This window comes from Rhea americana, unplaced genomic scaffold (genome assembly GCF_003343005.1).
Source record: "Rhea americana isolate MKP2758 unplaced genomic scaffold, rheAme1 scaffold_36, whole genome shotgun sequence".
Classification (NCBI taxonomy): Eukaryota; Metazoa; Chordata; class Aves; order Rheiformes; family Rheidae; genus Rhea; species Rhea americana.
The window spans coordinates 5,511,244-5,530,108 of record NW_028186490.1 but is presented as its reverse complement, the minus strand read 5'-3'; the positions used below and the strand labels follow the sequence as shown (position 1 = coordinate 5,530,108).

The window sequence follows — 18,865 nt, the reverse complement described above, 5'->3', positions numbered from 1 at the left end:
GCAAAACACTTAGAAATACATTACAGCTCTAATTGTCATAGAATCAGCATTAGCTGATTTATAAAAATGCTATCTTACTAGCACCAGCCTGAGGTGAAAATACACCAAGAGGCTGTTCTACACACTGCTTTGCCTAATGCTTCAAAGAAGTTATACAGATGTGGCGTCATGCAGTTTTGCCTGGAAGGAGCCTGGATTAATCAGGTAGTGCATGGTACTAGATATCTTGTTCCTACATTTTTCAAAGGCAGCATTAGGAATCCAACAGACCTTTGGGAACGTTTCTGCAAAGGTCAAATATCCTTAGAAGTCATCCACAGACATTCAGCGWAAATATTAATTTTGCAGGCTTGGTCAGACAACAAGATTTCCACAGGCTCCCTCCCCTACATGGAGTCCTTTGCTGTATATGAGCTTTGAAATTTATTCTTAACTTATTCTGTGATAATTTTCCTTTACTAAATCATAAGAATTCACATAGAAGTTAGTCTTCTGCTCAACCACCACAAAACATTAGACAGGCATTATTTTTTTTTCTTTTTTTTTAAGATGAGGTAAAAGATTATTAATTTTCCTTTAAACRTAGAAGCTAGAGACCTGGAAACTGAGAGGGACCCGACCATGGCTTTGCGAGGAGCCTGTGGCAGAGCCGGGGTTGGAGCCCATCTCCACGCAGCTCCTAATGCCAAGCCCTGTCACTGATCCAGTCAGCACTCACGAACCCGCGAGACAGAAATATAACATTTAACTAAGATCTTACTAAAAATCAAACACGTTGTCAGACTGACGTGAGCGTTACTATTTTCTGCAGGCACTGTTACCACAACCAACCTATTTCAAACACCTCCTGAACTGAACAGAGCTCCGAGGGCTCCGCTGCGCGGGACGAGGCGTCGCAGTTGCCACCTCCCACGCCGCAGCCTCACTTCGGCCAGCAGAATTTTCACCTGTCGAGAAGCAAATTTGCTGTGGATTTTAAGTGAATAAATAATTTAAAAGCCCTGCAAGATGACAGGCCTAAAGACACCGCGTTTTCCAGCCTTCCTGCTTTCCCCGCCCCAGCAGAAATCCCACGGGGACTTCAGGACCTCCCCGCGCCCCCTCCCTCCTCTCTTGCCCCACTTGCTGCACTCGCGGGACTCAAAACCCCCCAGCACATTCCATTTGCGCTCAGTATAAATAAACACAAGGGTGAAAACTTTGGGGAGCTTGGACCGCAGCCAGCTTGCCTGGGTAACTGGACTTTTCGTGGAGCTCGAAGGGTGTTTTTTTAGGAGGAGGAAAGAAAAAGAACAGCTTCCGAATCTTGGCTCGGCCTGGGGATATTTCCTCCCCGCTCSCTGGCTAAGCCTCAGCGCAAACGGCCGGGCTGAGGAGTCTACGCGGAGCCGGCAGCGCTCTCCAGCAGGACTGCGACGGAGCTCGGGGAGCTGAAACCATGCTGCTCCTCTGGACACTGGCTTTTGCTTTAGCCCTGCAGGAGCGAGATCTTTCAGGTAAGTGAYCCCACGCTTGCAAAACAGAAACCGTAGCGCATGTGCTCTTCTGGTGAAAGCCTCTGCATGGGATGGGAGGGGAAGGTAAAGAACTGCTTATGTGCTCTGAAGATGACACAGGTATGTTTCAAAATTCTGTGGGAAAATTGTAATTTTTTTTTAACAGGAAAAAAAATCCCTTTTTGTACTATTAAAGTCCATCCCAGAGGCATATAGCTGGCTTAGAGATTTTTCGCTACTCATGGGAGACACTATCACTGTATTTGCAAATATTTAAAACCACATTCATATGCTGCATTCAGTGCCCTGCATTTCCACTCTGCTGCTACTGGCAGGTTTAATAACACGCTGTAGCGTTTAATAAACACCAATCCACTCGGAACAGAGAACAACGTTCAAGGTGAATAAAGAGAAGTTTCCCCATATTCAAACCTCTCTTAGATTTGCTAACAGCAGCACTGTATCTTTTTTTCTCTTCTGTTTTTAGATTACTTATTCCTGAGATTTTCAGAAATGTAACTCGTTCTTCAAACCCCTTGGTGGCAAGCAGAGTAAACAGGCGCTATCTGACTAGCTCGTATCTGAACTTTACTCCTGTTTACTCCTAAGGATCTAGCACTAGGCAAACCTCTGATCATCTTATTGCTGATGGTGTGATTTAAAGCTATTTTCAGCTTGGCTAGCCCACGGGTTTCTCGTCCCCACGCAGTCACAAACCTAGCTTCGCAGCCTGTTTGCATAGTGCGTTCTCTACTGGCAGAGGCAAAGCGTTATTTTCCTTCTGCTCTCACTTCTGCACAACACGTAATGTTCGTATTTCATGGCATGGTGGCGAGTTTCCATTACAACCAAAACATTTCCTGAAAAACTACTAGYCCTTTTTGTTCCCCAGCTTGCAGTCACTCTTCTTTTCTCCATCTCTGTCCCGCACAACCGGCTTCATAACACTTATCAGTGATGGACTGAAATAGCAATCCCAGCACCAGCACCGTGACTTGTTTTCTCTCTCCAAATACCCTTTATCTGCCTGTGAATTCTGCGATGCACAGAGAAGGCTGGAAGCACATTTTTGTTATCATTCCCCAGGGGTATGGTTTTGTTTAAGCTGAAATCATTAGGTAAATCCAGGTGAAATCTAACCAAGTAAAACATTATTTGAATAAGGACTACAGCRGGGACCAGTGCCCAGTGTTATGCCAGGTGGCAGCTGCTCAGTTATAGGGTCGTATCCCCCATCCCAGCGGAGCAGGCGAGATAAGAGGGGAATATTCAAAGCGGRTAAAGAAACAAGACTGTCCCCAAACGCTGCCTGCCGCCGGGAGGGGGCACTTCCTCGGAAGGGGGCAAGCCGCGGGCCACATCCTTGCTTTAAGTCAGGCAGAGGGGGGATCTGAACTTGTTTCTGTCCCAGCCCGTTGAGTATCCCAGCTGCTCAGCACAGGCATCCTGCCTTGCTCTTTGCTGCTTTTGAGCACGGGGGGGAAATCTAACTTTTGATTTTATTACAGATTCTCCCCACCCCCTCTTCCTCAGTGACTCATTCACTGTTTCTTCCTGTTTTTCTATTTGGCAACAGTTCCWCTCGAATAAAAATGTTTTGGGGCTGGCCAAAGAGGAATTTATGTTTTTCAGTCCGCCATTAATACGAGCAGCCTTAGAGTCAGACGGCTCAGCAAGGGCGAGATGCTGGGACGGGAGCCTCTGGRGACGCGGTTGCATCCTCCGGCTTAACGGCTGCACTTTATTGCTTGTTCTTGATGGCAGGTTAGTTCGCAGGGTGCAGCTGCTGCAAAGATGTAGTGTAAAATGTAGCGTCCTGGCAGCCGGGTACCAGCCTGGGCCTCTCTGCTGTGCKCCCCCAGACAGGCAACCCAAATACTGAGCAGGGAGAGAGCAAGAGCGGTGCTCGAGTGGACGCGTTGTTGCTCAGTACGGTCTTTAAGAGTGTGATTTGTTTTTAAACAGCGCAAGTCTCATTTGGTTTCAATTATAAGGAAAAGTAAACCAAGTGTAAGCTGATGTTTTTGCTTCATCCAGCTAACATGTTGCGCCTGTTCTGTTCCGGATCCTCCTCTGGTGTCCAAAGCTGGGTAGCTCTGTTCGGCTTTGCAGTGAAAGGGGCTCCTGTAAAGGATGCGGCCATCAGTCAGAGTTAGACTACTGTCTAGGAACAGAGAGAAAAAACACCTCTTCAGACCAGCCCRGTTTTGTGCAAAGCTGACTGCAGGCATCTTGCATTCTCATGGGACAGAGTTTTGTCTCCAGGAGGCTAAACTACCACACAGTAGAATTTAATCCGCAGTAAAAATTATGAGAGGAATTTTTAACCAGATTTTGGCCTATATTTCTCTCCTAATAAATCAATARTGGTTTAATCTACATCCTGTGTCACAGGTATTTCCCATCCTTATGGAAGCCTACAGGCACTGTTGTCTCTGGGGCAAGGAGTTTATCTGTGAGCTCCAGGAAGGCTGAGAAGCTGTCACAGTAAAGYGCCCCCAGGGGCAGGTGTGTTCCCGATGAGATGAGCGTGAGGCCTCTGCGGAGAGGTCCTGCGCRGAAGTGGGCCCTTCTGCGGGCTTCACGCATCTGCAAAGCCCCATGTTCCATTACACTTCGTTAGAGGGAATTCAGCTATTAAGCTCTGTGGGCTTTACAACCTCCACGTGTAGAGTAAAAGTTAATACCAAACTTTCAAAAAGTCAGGGGTCTGGAAATTTTAAGACTCCTGCTCTTCATCTGCACCAGCTGTATTTATAATCCAAATGATCTATTCTGGTTGAGGCAGTTGTGGGTCTTGGCCCTGAATGCTGGGGTCTAGTGCATATACGTCACTGTTTTACCTCCTGAGCAGTTGCAGCACACACGAACTGTCTGCCAGAGGAAAATACACATTAAAGCAAATTCTTAGAATTGTTTAAGTACTAGGACAATACTACAAGGATCCTCTTTCGTTGCACTGTTATATTTCTTCCTATTGCCATAACCTACATGCAGAAAACACAGCAACTGCACAGATCAGAGCTAACTAGTCGCAAACTCACCAAAAGAAGGGGGGGGGGGAGTCGGCCACAGTGATTCTCTCTCCTATCGCTAAGCACAGCCCAAAAGACACGTTCCCATAAAACTGAAAAACACTTTATCCCAGATACTAGTTGCCACCTTAACACTTATGGTGACATCAGTCATTCGGGTTACCTCAAAGCCTCCATTCTGCGGTCAGCCTCTTTCTGCGTAACTTCACGTTCTTTGCATAACCACCACATGCCTCTCCTTCACCTCCTGGGTCACCTCCCTACCACCTCCAAGCACCTCCTGCACAGATACTAGTTACCATCCACACGAACACTTTACCAGAGTTTCCAAAGCAAATATGTATTTATAGGGAAATAAGTACATAAAGGGAAGCAGTCCAAAGCATTGGGGCATCTCTAGCACAAATTACAGAAAGATATCCACAAAACTACCTAGCTCACTTCTCCTATCGGTCTGATTTCCTGCAGTTATCTTCCTCTGCAGCAGCTAGCACAAGCAGCTGTTCCCTGGTAGCTTGTTCGAAAGATCAGCATCTCAGAAACACACTCAAAATCAGTACCTCCCTCTCAGGAACATTTATTATTGGCCTCCTTCCTTTAAATGGCATATACAAAATTTAAGTGCTTCTTTTGATCATGAATATGATAACAGAGTCAAAGAAGTGAAGTAGTTTTCAAGTTGTAATGTCACTTCACAGTCCTGGCAGGGTCACCTGTTTTTACTGTGCCTGAGAAAAGGACAGCGCCCACCGGCAGCGCAAACTAGCCCCAGCCTCATGCRCTCCGTATCGGTCTCCGCTGCTGGGCAAGTGGGAGCTGAACCTCCACTATGAAATGAGAATGACATGGACCGTGATAGCAAAATTTTCATTAAAAGGAAATGGTTTTATACAGAAATACTTGACAGCCATGTCCTAATCAGGTACAGTTTCTGTCAGCTCCCAGGTCTGATTTTGCAYATTGCACCAGCAGGAGAGAGGTACGTCAGGAGGGGAACGCTTCACAGCGCGGCATCTCACAAATAAGTTGATGGAACAGACAAGTTAGGAAGAAAAATGAGAACTGGTATGCTGATATGCTGACCATCTACAGCGATACGGTACCTCTAACCACACTACCGCTGTACGGGATGTCATTACCTGTGACACCATACACCCACAATGCGTGAGATATGCTCTTTGGATCCTCCTCTTCTGGAGGAAAAAGGATGAAAATACRTTCTGTCTTAACTGCCCTAGGATCCGAAACGGTAGCATATTCTATGTCTCGACAAACAGAGTAAAAACCAGGTGAGTGGGTTTGGAACGTAACTTTCTGATACAGTTATTCAGCTTCTAAAATCAGTATTAAAGATAATTACTTTCATGAAAGAAACTTATTTCAGGATGTTTCTATTATTATCAGGCACTCATGAATCATACCCCTGACACCAGAATCCTTTGGATTTTCTTTCATGTTTGGGATCTTTCAAAGAGCTGCCATTCACGTAGCAGCTGAAATTCACAGTCAATRTGCAGATTAAAGCTTAATCCCTAATCAGGCATTAAAACCTTTCAACTTACCACGTTGAAATGATTTCTAAAAATCATTCTAGCAGAATTTTCTACATTAAATAAGTAAATTCCCTCTCCACTATGCAATACATACCTTTTATCTTCTACTTTGGATATTTCGTATTTGCCCCGTAGTTACGTCATAGAAGTTGGAGCATAAGAAGTGTGTGTACATATGTAYTTATACAAACAAATAAATCCCTGCAGTTGCCTCCAGTGTGAAGCACAGAAGCCTTTAACAGTATATAAGAAATTACAGAATTATTTGTACATACTTATTTACAGTTTCTACAGTCCTCATTGTCCAGGAATCGCTAAAGGCAAGACTTCCTTTCCCTTTAAGCAATTTGCTTAAAATCTTGAATAGGGTTCACAGGTGCCTGAATCACAGCTAAGCATTAGGTAACATTTTAAGGATCACAATCTCAGTAATCTTCTATATCCAGTTAAAAATTTGCTTCAGAACATTCAAGATCTTGAAGACAATCTTTGCATTAGTTAGGATTTCCAGTATAACACAATCAAAACCAATTTATCATTGACATCCTAATTTAATATAAGTTAACTTAATCTGTGTTAGGYTATATATAGTTAAGTTATATATGACTTGAAATGAATTTTGGCACACTGGTGATAATGAAACCAGTAAGCAGGCAGCCTGCCTGAGGTGACCCTGCTCGAGCCTTCACTGTTGGACTAAGTCGTCTCTAAAGGTCCCTTCCAACCTCAACCATTCCGTGATCCTGCAAAGTGGTACAAAAGGTCGATCTGGTATTTCCACATGGAAGGATGCCAATGCAAGTAAGAGTTGACATAACTGGAAACTAAGTTTGATACCTTTAGGCACAACCCCCAAATTAAATACAACTAATAGTTTCAGCCTAACACGGACATAGGTCTGAGAGCCCAATACTGACAGATATCTGCATCTGAACCTGTTCTGTCCTCAGGTACAAGTTAGTCAATCTCACAAATTACTTTTGTAAACTGTGTAATTTCTTGAGCTAACACTTCAAAGTTACATATGCGCTCCAATGTGGAGTCCAGCACTATAATTAGATAAGGAATAATTCAAGCAAGATTCACTTTCAGAGGTCCCTTGCTTTCTTCCCAACCCAGTTAGGTCATTCTTCAAAAATACTCAAGTTCATGAATTTTTTCCCATTGAAACATAAATCCATTACTACCTCCTTCATTTTCTCATTACAAGCGATCTTTCTACCATATGCTATATGCTACAGGAATAGAAGGATACTGCTAAACCTACGGTACTACAAACAAGAACAAACACCATAGCATGTTTTCTTCAACTGTTATATGTGCCCTTCTTTATTCCCCTTCATTTATCACATATTTTCAGACTTCTTTATTTGACATCTGGTTCCCGTTTCAGTCTTACTTGTCTTTCTTTTGGCTTGTGGTCTGCTTTGTTTTTACCTCTTCCTCCCTACTGAGCACAACATGAACTCTCAGTTAACTTTCAAAACCACACTGGTCAGGGAATGATGCAAAACAGATTTTATAGACTTCAAGACCAATAGGGAACACTACGATCATTTAGTTTGACCTTCTCCATAACACAGTCCAAAGAACCAACTCAGTAACTTCTGCCTAAAGTCTGTAACCTCAGTATGGCCTACATCATATCTTTAGGAAGGACTCTTGTAAAGAGGACAAGGAATGCAGAGGACACATCAACCACTAACTCGCTCCACTGGCTAACTTAAAAATTTGCACCTTAGTCTAAATTGTCCTGTTCCAGCTTTCAATCATTTTATACCTTCCTCTGCCCCACCRACCCATCAGGTAGCTGTGTGACACAGATATGTTGACACGAGGTTGCTTATACATAGCACTAATGGCCTGGGACTGGATAGAGGGGAGCACAAGAGCTGCCATGTAACAACTTTCTATTAGCAAAGTAAAAGTTAGCAATACCGCTCTGAATTTTGATACTAACTTCAACTAGAGATTTTGAAGGACTCTGTGTGTATGTTTACATATGTTTGTAGATAATGTACACATACCAATATAAGCACATATATATACACATGCATTTGCTTATATATTGTAATATAAATAAATGACAGCATCTAATGAGACAGACTCTTAATGGAACTAGAAAGGAACTTACTTCTTAAAAAGTACAAAGAAACAACAAATGGAAGTTGAGAAAAATATACCAAATCTACATGAGACAAAGGAGATCCGCTGAGACAGGTTATTAAGGTTATAAAATTAAGGCCTTTGTTCTTAACCTATTTGCTCAGGTTGTATTAATTCTCAGTTCATTGCTCTTTCTATCCCGTATTATAAGATGAAGTTTTGTTCAGTCAGGCTGCGTGATATATAGATCTTCACTCTTCATCATACTACCTCTTTCATATACGTCCATTAAACAGACTGTTGTTAGAAACTGCCTCAGAAATTCGCTGTTTTTCTGCTCCATCTACTGGTTTTTAGCTGTATCGCAGCAGAGAGCAGTTAGAGCTACTCAGCTTTTACAGACACCAAAAACATAGCTCAGAGGATTTTAAATCAGATTAAAAAATGAGGCATAATGCATAGAACAAGTCTAAGTTTCTGGGTGATTGGCAGTGTTTTATCCTTTTATAAATGTACAGGTCATACTGTCTTGAACAAATAACTTCCTTATTTTTAACAGAATAACCACTTACACATTAAATAGCATGGGCCTTAAGAATCTAACTGTCATGCGTAAGAAATCAGGTGGGGATTTGCAAATGGGAACTTGATGTAATATTCTCTCACATATTGAAACATTACAGCTAATATCTGCCCGAACCAATCCATTACATTTCAAAAGAGATATTCCAGACATTGAAGTATGACTAGAAAATAGTCTGAAATCCTAAATTCATTCTATGAACTTACACATTTGCTTGAAGTTGCGAACACTCACTATAATTTTAAATATGTCTTATACAATATACAAAGAACAGTTTACCTTTAAAAGTTAGTTTTAAAATTGACTATCTACACTTTGCTGCATTTATGCACAACACAATCACAGAACGGTGGAGGTTGGAAGGGACCTGTGGAGATCAAGATGCTCTGATAGGAAAGGAAAAATTCTAGTTCGATAGTCAAGGAAAAATTCTAATTTTTATTTTTAAAAGGTTTCTTCAGCAACTGAGAGCAAGTACATGGAAGCACTCTAAAAGGTCATTAGTAAATACTAATATATACTGCTTATACAGCTTGCAGCCTTTATTTCTTTGCTCCCTTTATATAGTGCCTGCTACTATCATGTGATACAGAGATGCTGCTGGTGAAGGTCAGCTCCGAGGTCAGACGGCACATTTTTCTTTCAGCAATTGCAATACAGCGAAGGGCAATACTCGTAAGCAACGTGTGATTCTCTGAGCACATGGAAATTATTGCTGCTATGAATGGTCTGACCATAGYGACCTAGTGACCGGATGTGTCCTGTGAACAGCCCAACCCAGTGAGAAAGGCTGTAGACTAACAGCTAAAGCCAGATACCAAAATAATAAGCAGGTTTAGGAAACTAAAGCCTCAAGCCAAGGATCAGAAAACAGAGATGTAGGAACTATAYCGCCCAAAGCACTGGCTGCCCATCCAGGAGCAACAGCAGCCCCTGGAAGTACCCTGTTCTGGTGGGGGGGGGGATCACAAGTGGCAATCAGAAGGGCAAGAGCACCTCTGCTCAGGTGTGCAAGTTGCTAATCAGACACAGACATGCAGACCAGGGCCAAGAATGTTTCTTCTGGGTTATCATACTTTGAGGTCTCCCTTTGACTTCAAAAATCAACTTTTTGCTAGCACTCATCACTCACAAACAACAGCTATCAGCTGTTTCTTGAGATACTTAGGCTTGGATCATTTGTCAAATTTTGTAGTCACTGCACTGGTCCTAATGGTCTACAGAAGATCTTGTAACCCTACTGAACTATCACAAGACACTTCCTCTTTCAGTGAGTCCGTTACCATTGCCACTTAGCAACAGCAACATGCTCTCAAAATCCGGCAACTTGAGGACCCGCTTGCTCTCTCTCTGTCAGAAGAGAAAAAACAACCCCGCAAAGAATTAAGTGTTACCGAAGCAAGCACTTCACAGCAACTTTTCTACCTCGTTCTCTAGAGGTGCATATTTGCACAAAGCTACATGGTCTTTTGCTAACCTCACAGTGAAATGCAACCACCTTACACTGTCTTTCTACACTTACCGTAGAATACCCTGCTCCAAACAAACCACTAGGTCATCCACGACGTCTGACCTCTCTCCCCACCTGCGTTCACCTGCTCAGGGCAGCAGTCAGGCTCAGCAGGATGCTGAGGTTTGTGCAGAATAGAATCTTTTTTCACACAAAAGGGTTAACGCTAAAGCAATGATTAAAGTGGTATTTTGGGTAAGGCCCTATGTCATTTCTGCTTCAAATAGTCACTTTGGCATAGCATTTTGGAGCTCTGGTGAGGATTTAAGGTTCTGTATCAGGAAAAAGATGAAAGGATAGTGCTGACATGGCAGCAGGAATATACCCTGTGCCCTCAGACAGTTTGGAAATGTCAGAGAAACTCTGGGTCTGGGTCTGAGTCTGGCAGGACAAACAGCTACTTCTGCTTCTCTTATAACAGAGCTTTGTTCTCCTTAACAGACTAGCATGATATATGAAGCATGATCAGAGAAAGAGAATTGGCCAACGCTAACTTGAACTAGCTAACACTAACACTCTTGCATTTTCCATTTCTAGAGAACAGAAAAAAACTAAACAAGCCTGGCATGTAACTTACGGCTGGCCAAAAGCTCCTTTACTAAATGCAAATAACGCATGTGTGCTGGCCCTCACCCAAACTTCCCCTTCAACTTTGTGATACAGCCACCTACAGTTAGATTAATACAGTGAAAAATAATCCCTTCTGGAATTCCTAAATTCTTACATTTGCTCTTAGTTCATCTAAGGAGTTCTGTTGCCTCATTTTCACAGCTCATTTGTAGTTAGATCTCACCATCACACATTCTGCTTGCCCTGGGTCCTCTCTTAGGCATGACAAGGTGGCACTTCACCATCCTGGTGGATCAAATCATCAGGCTTACAGCTGTGAATACTGGAAAGCTGGAAATTCTACTAGTTCCTGACAATATTATCCTATTATTAAGGTAGGAAAGGTTTGCAGAGAAAGAGCAGCCATTGTTGTGTAACCTCCATTTCTGATACAAAACTTCAATTATTCTGGCCATAACTGAATAAACATCTTAACACAAAAAATTTTCAAGTAGTAATACTGWTCACTTGACTGGCAGCTGAAGACAAAATAATAACACTCCACAAACACCAAAAGCAGCAACTAAGAAGAAAAATAAGTGCAACTTCGGATAGCTAGCATTTATGTATGCATTCCTACAGACTTGTGTAAGTATTAAATAGGCAGATTCATCTACTGGGATTCAGTCCTAGTAGCACCACCTCCTGGTAAACGCTCGAAAAAGCAAACTAAATCTACTACAAATAAACAACCAAAAATACTTTCTTCTTAAAACTCTGCCAAACCAATTTTTAAGCAATGCCACTCCTAGCATATCAGAAAACATTTTAATCCTCCCCTCCCCCCCCACACACATAATTTCAAGGATGCCATTCCAACTCTCAGTACACTTCTCATCCAATCAAAATGCAATGGCTACAAGCCTTACTGGCATATATTTGCCATCATTTGACACCTACAGCTCCAAAAATCTTGGCACAGACTTGCGGTGATACATTGCACCAGCTCCAAATCACTGCTTGCACACAACAGAACTGAAGACAATACTATTTGCCCTTCTTATTATGCTTCTAAACATTCATTGTAATGCAAGCCAGCAGTTTCCTGTTTGTCTTCATTATAATCAAATGAGAATGAAATGAGTTACTGCTACTTATCATTATAGCATCCTCACACATCAATCAAGATCCAGACCTAACTTTGCGAACATGGAGCAAGATGCAGTGTCACTTTAGTGGGTTTTAAAATGCTCTGCTACATTTTATACAAACATATTAAAATTCAGAAGATATCAAATGCTGCAAAAATGTCAGGAAAAAGAAACAGGTTCCATTAAAGCATGGACACTGACAGGTATCCACTGCCCCTTCATGGAGTATGGCCAACAGAGTCAAACATCCAAAGAAAGCAAGAGCTCATGAGTACTGAAGAGGTCCACAGATAAACTGACTGAGCTGGGTGACTGCAAACAGCACCATACACAAGTGACATTGTCAGCAAATGGCATCAACAGCGCACACTTTTATCGTTTCCCTTTCCATTGGAAAAAAAAAAAAAAAAAAAAAAAAAAAAAAGACTGTTATGGACAAGTTTCTGGCATGACAGAATCACCAGCTCGCATCCCTTAGGGGCACAAGTATCAAAACTTAGCTGCTCCTCACAGCAGTTACTTGTGTGGAAAGTCTAAGAGGAACTGATGTGTCTTCATAATGCTTAGGTTTTCTACTGGCAGAGACAGAGTTATGTTAAAATCTACAAACTTACCCTACAAGACAGAAAAACAGACTGTGTAAAAAACAAGCACATAAAAATGAATCCCAGCCCAACAGCAAACTTATTCCAAACCACCTTGCCACTAGGTACAACACAGTGAGAGAGGCACAGCGGTGCGGTAGGAATGCAATTATAGGGAGAGGTTCAATTTCTACCTGGGACTCCTACATCTGTGTTTCATAAACAAGGTCATCTAGCATGCCAAATACCATTCCTTACTCAGAAAGGTAAGAATTGCTTTCAAAAAAACCTCCCRTTAATTAACTGTGACTTCTTCCAGCTGCTGCAGAGCCTGTCAGTGTGTTACCTGGAGATCTGGAAAGTGCAGGCTGGTGTGACGAGCAGGATACCATCCACAAACACTTGGATATTATTGAAGAGGTAAGAGCATTAACTCCTGGACCAAACAAGAACTCTGCCCTAACATTCTGACCAAAGAAAAGTAAGATGAATCACATTTTTAGTCACTGTTCCTTCTTGATCCTYTAAGAAAAAAATTCAGGAGCTACTATTTTCACATGTAATGTTTTGTAACTACCCGTGCAACCATCATTAGTAAAAATGTATCATCTTGACGGATTCTAACCAATTGCTTAATCAGTCACTGAGCTACTATTTATTAGCCTTTTCTAAAGCTAATAACACTGCCTTCAATATAACAATCTCAGAGCTGGTACCTGTAAAGTTAAATAAAGCCCACAGACTTGCTGTATTCATCAAAAATTCCAGCCCTTCAGTAAAAGGCCAGTAGAAAAGACACGAGTATTRTATCACATCCAAAAGGCTAACAAAATCTTTATGTATTTCCAGAAGCACAAGAGTGAGTGCAGGGAAAGGTAAGATATCTTTGGCCGTTRTAACAGATTCTTGGTCTATTTAAGAGCAGTGATATTTCATTACCCCTGGAAAGGTTCTACTTCTGGATACAGTGCAAAGCTTTCACATCTGCTCACAGTTAAACGTGAATTCTGCAGGCAACTCAGAGAATGAAGGAGGAGTTTCTGCTCCTTCGGACGCTCGGGACTTTGTGATTGCTGTAGGGAAGCTGGAATGTTTTAGTACTTTTTCCCACAAGATTTGTGTTCAGCGCTAACTACTCCAAATTGGGTAGCTGCCAAACTACATTCTGTTGGTTCTCAAATGCTAATGTTAGCAATCTTGCTTCAGTCCTCACCATCTTCATTCCCTGCCTCCCAGTCAGTTTGTCTCATTCTCTCTGGTAGATTGTTTCTCTTGGATGCAATGGTGGCTCAGAAATAGAAGATAATTATTTAACAACAACCAAAAAAAACCCCATACAACAAGAGCACACCACACACAGTTTCCTCTAAAAAGTCRACATTACAGGTAGTTCTTCATACAGAGGTGCTGTAATTTAAGTCTGGCAAAATGAAATTTTAATTCTCAGGGCCACTAGATGCCAGTATCACACAAGAAATATGTAAGTCTCTGCAATGAGTAGTATAAATTAAATTAGCTGTTAGTATTACAGGCCCTTAGATTTGCTCTCCTACTAATATATTTGGTACAATTCCTTCTACTTGACCCTTTTACCGCTCCTTTCTCCAGCTGTCTCCCTTGTTTTCATTAGAAGGTAATAAAAACAGTGGAGTATCTAGAATCAGAAGTAAAGTCACTACTCAATATCATCAGTGAGACAACACGGAACATCCCCGTGACTCCAGAAACCCCACTTATAGACATTTTTGATGGTAAGTATCTAGTGGACTGTAACTAAAAGTTGACAACAGTGTTGCATATGTTATTACCAAATGTGATCTTTTGCCCCTGAGATTTGAAGGAATCATTCAATTCCATGCAGCTGAAACACTAGCTCCAGTTTTGATTACATTTCAACAACCACTGAAAACAAGGGGGAAAAAAGTAAAAGATACATGGCTTACAAAGAAAGGCTGATAAGTTGGGAATGTTTAGAGAACATTGAAGCAGACCACCAGGATAAGTAAGGCTATTACAAGGATGAAAGCAGTATTTTCATTCCCACTGCAAAGGCAAATAAAGCAAGAAATAAGGTAGCAAGGAARACTCAAGCAAAAACACAACACACAACTTTCTTACAAGGACAGTGAACTTCTGGAATGACATAACTGTARTCTCCCTGATATTACAAACATTAAACAAGTATCTGTGAGGGGCAAGATACATACTTCATCRTGCCTTGAATTAGCAGGACAGATGGACTAAGCAATCTCAAGATTTCTTCCGTTTTTATGATCGCTGGTTATGATCCAGCTTTATTCTTTAGTCTTATGTGTGACTTAAAATAAAAAGGTAACAACCCCCCCAAATTATTACTGGAAACATTACAGTTTTGCAAATTAAATCCAGTTTTGACATACAAGCCACTCCGGCAAAATGTACTCCTAGATAAGTGTTTCTTGGAATAAATTAACTGAGAAGGAAAGTGATTTGGGTGAGACCACCTGCTTTACAGTTTCTTATCACATTCTGTTCTCTCTAGTCTCTGACTACTCATTTAACAAGGTAAGATATGTTCCCAATGGAGAGTGAGACTCTTGTTGAAAGATACGAACTTCACAGACATCTGTTTATATTTTTTTTAAAAAGCGTATCTGTATGTAAGTATATATATAAACACATACTATAGTGCATTAATTTGAAATAAGGTGGACTTCAAGTAGGCAGCAGTAGGATTTATGTTGGTTTGYAGTTCTTCTTGCAGTTCAATGTACAGATCTGATCACCATGACTATTACACAAACCRGAATCGAGATCTATGTCCTCATCCACTTTCTTACTCATTATGTTGCCTAAGCTTCTGTAAGTAGTAGTTAATGGTTAAGAGTTAATGTACTCTTCTGCAATAATCACTATTTCAAAGGGTAAAAATATCCCAGTGAAGTGTTACAGTTAATTGAAAATGGAAATCCTAAGTCAGCCAACCACATACTACTTCTGCATAAGTGCAGCACAACTACAACAAATATTACTCAGATGGAGGTTGCAGAAACTGCCAAAGGGGTCAAGGACTGCTCAATTCAAGGATCTTTCTTYTGTGATTTGATGAATCAGTTAAACAAGAAAAATCCATTGCTTTTAAGTAACAGGCTTCATRTTTTAAGTGATATGTTTATCCAGAAAGGTTGATCTTATAACCAAAAATAACTGCATCAATTCTTCTCTATACAGATGTCAGCTGAGCACTGGGAAGATGGAAAAAGATCCGAATCTAACAGTGTGGTTGTCATATATAGTTACACTTTTGTTCATTTAATAAGCTTCTTTGCATTTCCACAATTTGAGCTGGGATGAACAATCCTGAGCAGTAGCTTGCCTTCTGCATTCCTGTGCTTTTCAATAAAAAATTACTTGCTTTTTATATACCCTTTCAAAGCTTTACATTTTAAATCTTTCAGTAGCCATACTTAACACTGTATTTCAAGTACAGCATTCTCAGTAAGAAAACAAGATCACATGGGGTCTTGGACTAAAGCACAGCTAACAAACATGCTTTACTTCAAAAGGATWTTCCTTCCCTGGCAAAGAACTGAATCCTTGCTATTAGCGCGAACCAACAAAGACAGACTGTCAGCTGTAGCTTCCTCTCAAGATAGGCTTAGATTGTCTGATGAAAAACCAAACATGGTACGGTCTGGCTTTGGACATAGTCACATTGCTGCCATTCACCGAAATGGCAGTGATATGCATACATCTTAGCCAGAGTCGGGACCAAGATTGGTAGTTTGGAAGCAGAACCACCTTATTCTGATAGCTTTGCACTCCTCAAGCTCCCTTCTGCTGTGCTAAAAACCCATCCCGGAATTAATTCCAACATCTATCCCCATCCTACTTTAAAGGGAAAAAACATACAAACACTTTCAAAAAACAAACCCTGAGGAATTCAGTAATATTCTATTCTTAAGGTATGCAGAATCTTCATTAAAAATTGGCACATATAGCAAAGGGATATTGTTATGGGGGCCCAGGAATTTCAGAAAGTAGTGGTGTATACTTGCTTTTTAAAGAAAAAGGTTTCAAATCCCTTCCCATCCATTTGCCCCTCTCAGACAAGCTCTGCTTCCCCACTAAACAATACAACTCATTTATTCATTTATTATTTTCAAATTGCATTTTGAAGGTCTGAATTCTCTTATGACAAACATTATGACAACAAATAATATATTCTAGGAAGAAGGACCTGTGTGACCTTTAGAAAGTAGGTGAAGAAGAATGAAATAAGGGAGAGAGTTCGCACATTCTTGCCAACAAGATCAACAGCCTCTTCTTCCTGACCCAGTTCCATGTCTCTTTGAGAAASACAAGTTAAACAAATACCATTCATGCTGGCAGAGAATGAAAATTTAAGAGTTCCAAGAGCCACAGAAATTACAGTACACAAAAACAAAAGCACTGAGAAATAACTACAGATTATATAAATCATACACAAAAAAAATTGCCCACCAACAGCACACAAACCCCGAACTTTGGACAACACAATTCAATTTCTGAAAACTCTCTGAATTCAAGCAGAGAACTTCTATGGAAAAACTAAGTAAGACTAAGTAAGAAGATTGAGTCATCACTCACATRTAGGCCAACACAAACAACAAAAAAAGGAGTCTGCAAAAGGGTTAGAAGATAGACAGTTTTAATTTTGTAATCTTTTAGATACATGTATTTAAGGCACAATCCAAAATCTCAAAACATCAACTAAAGAATCTTTACTGTTGTCAGCGAMAACTGCCTTATGGCAGTTCCCCTAGGGAGAATGAAATGTAGAACACACCTTCCTTAAAAATAGAGAAACAAGCAAACAAAACAGAACTTGACAAAACTTCTTTAAAATAGTCTTAACAAGACCCAAAACATACTTGAGGCTATTCTCTCCACCTATCAGGGAGCAGATTAGCATGAAATCACCATTGTGTACAATATATATATAACTGACATTAAAATGGCACATAATGTTTATACAAAATAAAACTTTAAATCATACAACTATGATTTTTGCTCCAGAAAGCGTATTATTTCAGCATAATTTCATAAGCAGAAAGAATGACCTGTCATTCAATTATTAGAGAGAGTGCTTAAAAAAATCCTGAACCAATAGTACATAAGCTTAATTTTTTTCTTTGGTATTTATTATATAATATTTTTGAGTGGAAGGGAAAAGATGTGGAAAAAGAACTTCAGAAATGTAGTAGCTTTAGGAAAAATAGTTCTTTATATGTTTAGTTTTCAGAGGGAAAATGATACTTTAAAGCAAAAAACATGAAATAGCAGCTTTAAAAACAAATAAACAAAAACCCAAAAAACCTTCAATGTTCCATTTAGTCATTTCCACCACACAATTTGAGTAGGATTTTCCGGTAGTCTCCTGAAGTATCACCCTGGAAACAAATCCAGAAGAAAAGTTGAATGCCTCTTTTTTTTATTATTTKCTTGAAGGATTAAAGGGAGGAAGATGAAATGTAAGCACCTTAAACATTGTAAAAAATAACATCCTGAAAATAACTGTAAAACACAAAGTTAAGGGAGCAGGTATTAACCTCCATTATTACACATACATATACACACTAAGTCCAGAACTAGAACAGAAAATGTCCTTAGAGAATGTATTTCTTTAGCAAACTGAGTATGGCATAAAGGTTCAACTACTTTTCCGGGAATAGTTCAATAAAAATCCCTGCCTTCCAGAAACAGGTATAGAAATATGATAGGAACAGGAATACAGAGTCCTTTGTATTCCTTCTTGTATTCAACACAGATATTCTTCCAGAAGCATAAATTTTACTCTTTATTATGTCCAAAGATTAAAAAGAACACTGGCATCAAGAATTCTCTTCCCCCCCCCCACTTCAATTACAGAACATCTTAATGCTCTGGGCAGTTATGCATTTCCGATACACAAATATGCATTTGGAAAAAAAAAAAAAAGAAAAGAAAAAAAAGACTTCAGAAACAGCAGCAACTGTTGCTAATCACAAAATGCCCTATAATGCCCTATTAGCTGAATTTTGCCTGGTGTTCTTATGAGCGATGAGTGTTCCCTGGTAAATAACTATTTTTGGTTGATGAGGTTTGCCAAGTGTTTTCACAGAATATGTTTCAGCTGGTACATTTATCCTATCCTTCATTTTCAGGTATGACTAAGAAATGTTTCATTCAGCTCAAAATTATTACAAAAGGGATAGAGATAGATAGATAAATTCTATGTGGTATGTGTAAAGCACAGACAACCCACAAAACATAAGAAGTTTGCCTTATACATCTCCTG

At 40.4% G+C, this 18,865-nt stretch overlaps 2 protein-coding genes across 3 annotated transcripts in view; one reads left to right on the top strand and one right to left on the bottom strand.

The window, feature by feature from the left end:
• Positions 1 to 1,096: 1,096 nt before the first annotated feature.
• Positions 1,097 to 15,969, top strand: PLAC9 (placenta associated 9). The gene is made up of 4 exons (XM_085312321.1): positions 1,097 to 1,496; positions 12,887 to 12,987; positions 14,198 to 14,318; positions 15,778 to 15,969. Exons 1-4 carry the CDS (start codon positions 1,439 to 1,441, stop codon positions 15,786 to 15,788), a joined length of 291 nt encoding a protein of 96 aa, XP_085168447.1. The 5' UTR covers positions 1,097 to 1,438; the 3' UTR covers positions 15,789 to 15,969.
• A 1,250-nt stretch (positions 15,970 to 17,219) lies between these two features.
• The window catches only part of ANXA11 (annexin A11), a 25,342-nt gene continuing 23,696 nt past the window's right edge, over positions 17,220 to 18,865 (bottom strand). For both annotated transcript variants that reach the window (XM_085312320.1, XM_085312319.1), the window contains one exon: positions 17,220 to 17,978. In XM_085312320.1, the coding sequence (XP_085168446.1) occupies positions 17,919 to 17,978 (60 nt within the window). In that variant the 3' untranslated portion in view covers positions 17,220 to 17,918. The remainder of the gene's footprint in view (positions 17,979 to 18,865) is intronic.